Genomic DNA, 6,420 nt, shown 5'->3' with positions numbered 1-6,420 from the left:
ATACATGAAGAAATAGCTCAAGGCTGTGCTTGGAGTGGCTTGATCTGGCCTGGAGTTGTAGGGGAGGTTGTTACCGGCCAAAGACCTGTTAATGAGGACTCTGCTGGTGGCCTCTGTTCAGGCTTTCTGGCTGACATGATAGCATTGTGCTTGGACAGATGGTATTTTTGGCAGTGCTGCCCGTTTGTTGATAAAAAAGATGTGCATATATGCAAGGCTACATTAAGTACTGAGCAGTGTTAGTTATGCTGCAACACGATACGTGTGGGTTTAACATGTTGACTGGAGTTTGCAGTTACTTGTGATCTTACATTCTCCCTCTGCACTGAGTGTTAAGTCCTGTCCACGTTTGTCATTATGTACTGTGAAAGTCTGCAAGATGTCTCCACACTGATGCCAAGAGTCAGTCTTGTTCAGTTTTTGATCTAAGATGGTCACTCTCTGGTTTCTTCAGCGCCATAATAATTCCAGGTTAATATGATCTACTGGTTGCAAAGATTAACAACCTGAAAAAGGACAGGGCTGCAGAAATAAGAATAAAACAGAATATGTATACACAGTGGACAGAAAAACAAAAATTGGCATGTGTAATGCTAATTTTATACATAAAGGATAACTAAATAATACGTTTGATGATGTGAAATTTCATTTTTAATGCATCAGGTTATTGACATGATGGATTGATCCTCCCGGGGTTGGGGACTGCCTTAACTGAGGGAGTTCAAGTATTTCCAGGTCTTGTTCATGTAAAATGGAGCATGAAATTCAATTCAATTCAATTCAATTTATTTTGTATAACCCCAAAATCACAAATTTGCCCCAGAGCGCAAAGGGGCAGATGGTTCTGTACAGCATTAGCAGTGATGCGAGCATTGTGCCGGAAGGTGCAATTCGCAGTTTACCAATCCATACGCTCCGACCCTCACCTGTGGTCATCAGCTTTGGATGGTGACCGAAAGAATGAGATCGCGGATAAATGTGGCCAAAGTGAGCTTCCTTCGTCGGGTGGCTGGGATCAGCCTTAGAGATAGAGTGAGAAGCTCAGACATCCAGAGGGAGCTCGGAGTAGAGCTGCTGCTCCTTTGTGTCGAAAGGGACCAGCTGAGATAGTTCAGGCATCTGGTCAGGATGCCTCCTGGACGCCTCCCGTTTAAAGTTTTTCCGGGCACGTCCAACGGGTAAGAAGCCCCCGGGTAGACCCAGAACACGCTGGAGAGATTAGATATCTCGTCTGGCCTGCACACCTCGGGGTCCACCAGGAAGAGCTGTAAAATATTGTTGGAGAGAAGGACATCTGGAATATGCAGCTGCTCCTGCAACCCAGCCGCCGATAAACAAAAAGCTAATGGATGGATGGTTATTAAGAATCAGTGTATTACTCCAGACTAGACTTTTAACGAAATGCTATCAGTAGATGCATTGGGATAAACATAACAATACAGGTTTAAAGGATGGATGTAAGTAAAGCAGTGAGCTGACGACTGATAGCGATATTCACTAATATTCATGACTTGTTTTCGGCTGTATGGAAGTCACCTTTAGTTGATTCAATCCCTACAACCAGTGGGAGGCCACAGGGCGGATATGGCTTTGGCATCTGTAGTGGAAATTGTAGTGCCATTTGGCACAAAGACCCGCCTTGATTAAATTATGTGCAACAAACACCAGGCTGCTGAAAAATAAGCAAACAAACATGTTTCCATCGCTGCTTCTGTGTTAATAACACGGTTCAGTTTTAACGTAGGACCCTCCACACAAACCAGCCTCTGTCGCTCATGGTTCCAGCTTTCTTTCCAAGCTGCCTGGCAAAAATGGCATTTCATTTCATTCTTAAAACTTATCTTCTGATATTATGTAATACAGCAGAATTATGAGTGTAGTTATTTTTGTCCAGTTTCATAAGTCAAGATGCAAATTATCTTAAAAATGACCCTCTTAATATTTATGAATGCAGCATTGTTAGTTGTTGCAATCAAATAAACGGCTTGAAGAAGCTTCTGTTCATTGGCAGCAGTGGTATTATTGTGAGATGCAAACATATGTCAACTTAATTGATAACTAGTCACTTAAGCCAACAAACTAGCTGAAACAATTATTAAATTAATCAATCAACAGAAAAACAACATTTTGATAAGCAATTTGATAATTAAGTCAATATTGTTAGATCTTCGAGGATTGGTCGACAAAATAAGACATTGGATGGCATTAGTTTGGGACTTGATAAATCAGTTTTTTTTTCAGAATTTTCATTTTATTTTATTTTTCCATTAGTTTTTATATGAACGGGTGTCTGATGTCTGGACTAGTTTCATTCAATTGTGATAAAAACAAGTAAGAAAAAAAAATGTTGTTCTTTGTTACTGCTCACTTTCACAACATTTGTGGTTAACATTCATTTAATATATTCATGACATAACTATTCATTTGTCAGCCACATCTTTCATGTAAGTGTTTCTTGGTGGGTGAAATTGAGCATCAGGTGATGAGTGTGCTGCCCTCTCGTCCATTTGACCGAGCGTGTGGCCCAGTATTTCATCTCTGCAGTGAAATATGTGGCTGACTATTTTCAGGGGGTCTGTCCTGTGTCACCCTCATCATCTGTATTGTAGCCCTGACATTCACCAGAGGTTTTGTTTTCCTCTTCTTGTATCTGTTTGGCATTCCTCAGCAGCTCCGCCCCCCACCACCACAACACTATCAATGTCAGTCACTTATGTATGTCAGCGTCCCCTTCACACATTCAAAGGGCGAGCCGTGCAGAGCTCTCTGATTACACAGCTGGTATGAAGGGGTAGCAGTGAGTCAGGTGGCGGTGGGCGGGAGCTCGTGCCAAGGTCGATACACACTCCGCCAGCGGGCTAATCGGGGTGACCCACAGGCCCTTCAGACACAACACAAGGTAGAGCGGGACATGTGTAGCGGGTATTTCTCCCATTGCATATTTAAACAGCACAAATTAATTGTAGTAATGAAAAGGTGGTGGAAGTTGCTCAGAATGGATTCGTCTCTGCCTGTTTTTATTGAGCCTGTTGTTCTTGGCGATGCAGCACAGCTATAATTAATGCCACATTTGGGCACAACAATTGCCCAAGTGCCATACTGCATACTCATCTCATACTTTCATATGTGCAGCGCCTTGTGCGTAATGCGAGCCACGAGCCAGCCGTAAATGTCTCAGAGTGAGTCAGCTGAATAAAACGGAGACAGATGTGGAGCCTCTTATTGTGACAGTGGGAAAACAGCAGCTCCAAACAGAGTGGGTCATTTGGGATTTATCAGCTATATTCCATCGGCCTCTTTCTGGAGGCAGTATCTAATTGTAATGATGTATGCTCAATTCAGTCTAATGTTGTTGTTTTTTTTTGTCCTATCACTGCATGCACTGCTGTAACTATATTCATCAGGGGTAGAACATTCTGGTGGTCCCTATTCATATTTCAAAGGGGCATGTAAGCACTGCAGATCGACTCAAATTCTGAGTGACTAGATCTTGACTCACACTGTCCAGAATAATTGCTGACCTGCAATCCTTGGCATGTTTACATGGATGAGAGGCACCTGTTTTCCTCCACGTGAGAACCAAAATAATCAGCGGCTTCTATTTTGGCATCATCGGCATAATTAAGCGGTCCCAAGGTACCCTCCCTTGTTTGTTTATGCATGTGTGTGCTACAGTGGTACCCAGATTAGACTGAGAAGTGAGTATAAAGATAAATGAAGTAATGCCTGTGGCCGGATATGTTACTGCAATTAAAAGACATGGCATTTGATAAGAGAATTTTGATCTTCAGGGTACCAAAATAACAATCCAACAGTCTGTCGGAAGCTAATAAGTTGCTAATTGCTATGTCGTCTGCGTTTCCATAGCGGTCTAAAGATCTGTGGAGACCAGGGACATGGGACGAGGGCTGCTGGTGGTCGCAGTGTTGGCCTGCAGTTCAGTGTGGCCACCCGTTTCATCTAATAAAGAAAAACACGTTAAAGAAAAATGAACCAATGCGATGAACCTGTACAGGCGTTGAAGCAGCAGGGCCTTGTGTGTGTTCGACCAATCAGCGCCAGTCATTCCTGCAAACCCACCACCCCAAAGGTTTCTGTATGTTGAGGAAGTACTAACTCCTGACGTGGGCCTTTTGGGGGGTAAAATGTCTCCATAAAAACAAAAATTTAGACCCTGGTCCATGAGATTGAAATGCACTGAGTTCCTCAAAAGGTTGCTAGTCCCTGTTGTCTAAAAGGGGCTTTAGCTGGTTTCCCTGAGGAGTTGGCAGAGGCCTAACAGAGCTAAAAGGACAGTGAATGTTAGACTCCCATCTCACATTTGCCAGATGGACAGAGAAATGCCTCCTAAATGAATGCTAATATTGCTCTGCAACTGCTGGATGTACAATTGTTTGCTAATATGTTAGTCATAATTACTTGAACTCTGTTCCACTGCCCCCCAGTGGCCAAATAATCAGATAAGGCTGCTTTAAACTGGGACAATGCATACCTTTTTAATCTTGATATGGTTACTTGAACAACAAAGACTATGACTTTGTGTAGCTCACAGGGGGTTTTCCAAACTTGTGCTACCAGCCAGATTTAGAATATGCCAAATGAATTATGTCTGTGACTCTCTGGACTGCCATAATGGGGCTTGCTAGATAATTTGTTGTTCAAATAGTGTTTGCATCCAGCTCTTAACCCGGCCTAAGAGAAGTACGACAGGAGAGGAAAGGGATTGTCACATGTTCTTGAAGGAAGATCCCCTGGTACAAGTAGTACACCTAGAGGATGTAATGTGGAAAATAAGTGTTATTCAGATCAATACATAGTGTTCACCTTTCACTCCACTGAGATACTAGAAGTACAATGTCCCCCCCTAAAGTTTAGTACAGTATGACAAGGGACAGGGGCTCTTGTTGCACGTCAACACCCTCTCTGACGCCATTGAAGCTGAAAAAAACACACAACAGGGAACCAGTGATTCAAAACAGATGCATGCGAAACACAAAGACTATCATATGGGTGGGGAGCAGCAAAGACGATATGAGCAAAGGTAACAGACAGACATATTGACTTGTTTCATTTTGCAAAAATTTGCTTAAAGCATTTTGATAGGAATATAGCTATTCACTTTGACCATTACTATTCACTTTGTGTATTTTTCATTATGTGTTGATCATTTACAGTCCTTGGTTACTGTGCAACAGTTGCTTATACATTCCTCATGTCTGACTAGTAATGTTGTCTCTCCTGTCCACTCTCCTGCAGGTTATGCCACCCCAAAGGCTTCCTGGATCCCCAGCCGTGAAAGAGAAGGGCTGATCCTCGTCCTCCCCGAGGTTCCTGCTGCTCTGCACCCCATCCTTTCCTCCCTCCCTCTCCGGCTTATTCCCCTCTCCCAACAGCACTGACCCCACCCCACCCCCACACCTGCCACCCCTTTCATCACCTAAGACTGTCCGTCCAGACACATCCCTCCCCACAGAAACTCCATACCCAGTCTCTCTCTTTAGTTTACAGCAGCCACACTAGCCGTCTTTTCAGCAGACCCGTACCCTCGTCATAGAGCTGTTCTTCACCTACTGGCTGCACGCCAGGCCCCATGGCTACAGGAGGCCATGCCCCAGAGATAGATGTGTTGGACAACCTACAGCAGGTAAGAATTACTTTAGGTGTTCCTATAATCTAACCTTGTAAAAGGAAGATATAAAACATGGAAACGTGACTTAAGTATACACACACCAAACAACTTTAAATAAAACCCACCGTACATTACTGTCATGTCTTGTGTTATGAAGTGTTACAGCAATATGAACTTTTTTCTTCATTCGATTCGGAACCATAAACTTGTGAAATAGGCTTTTGCAGTTCTAAAAATGTCATGAACCTTACATTTTATATGACTAGACACAAGTTTGTTTTGCCCAGAGCTAGTCGGTTCTGAGCTGGAGGGATTCTGTTGCCTTTTGGCCAGCAGCCCTCTCAGGAGGTTAACTATTCAGCCCGATGTTCAGGATGGCATAATCTTGTGAAAAAGCCAACAGCTTTCAGCTTGATCTAAATTGCCCTAATTAGACCCGGGAGCTCTCCCAAGCAGCTAAGTGAGTAAGAACAGTGGCAGAGTCCCTGTGGCAAGTAAGGTAATGCTGTTGGAGTTAGTGCTGTTGATTTCATTCATGGATTTTCTATAGAAAGTGCGTAGAAGACACTAAATGGTAGTGTATTCTTTGCCAACAAAGAAAACATAATCAATGAACATGTGTATATTCAAAAGAATACTTTGTCATTGTGGGTAATGTAACTACCCTCTTGCCGAGAGAAGAACCATCCATGCCACTCTCATGTCTGTGTGTTTAAAGATTTAAATCCAAAATGCAATTAGCTTAGCTTTGCTAGCATAACAACTGGAAACGGGATAAATAGGCTACGTCC

General features: G+C 43.0%; 1 protein-coding gene across 2 annotated transcripts in view; it reads left to right on the top strand.

Annotated features, from left to right (window-relative positions):
- The first annotated feature begins 5,490 nt into the window (after positions 1-5,490).
- slc4a3 (solute carrier family 4 member 3) overlaps positions 5,491-6,420 on the top strand; it is a 41,854-nt gene continuing 40,924 nt past the window's right edge. For both annotated transcript variants that reach the window (XM_068705131.1, XM_068705132.1), the window contains exon 1: positions 5,491-5,644. In XM_068705131.1, coding sequence (XP_068561232.1) covers positions 5,591-5,644 — 54 coding nt within the window. In that variant the 5' untranslated portion in view covers positions 5,491-5,590. The remainder of the gene's footprint in view (positions 5,645-6,420) is intronic.

The sequence above is a fragment of the Cebidichthys violaceus genome, unplaced genomic scaffold (assembly GCF_023349555.1).
Source record: "Cebidichthys violaceus isolate CVI_PGR_0920_01 unplaced genomic scaffold, fCebVio1.0.p SCAF_11, whole genome shotgun sequence".
Classification (NCBI taxonomy): Eukaryota; Metazoa; Chordata; class Actinopteri; order Perciformes; family Stichaeidae; genus Cebidichthys; species Cebidichthys violaceus.
Note: the sequence above shows the minus strand (reverse complement) of the source record. Positions and strands in the feature narration are given on the sequence as shown.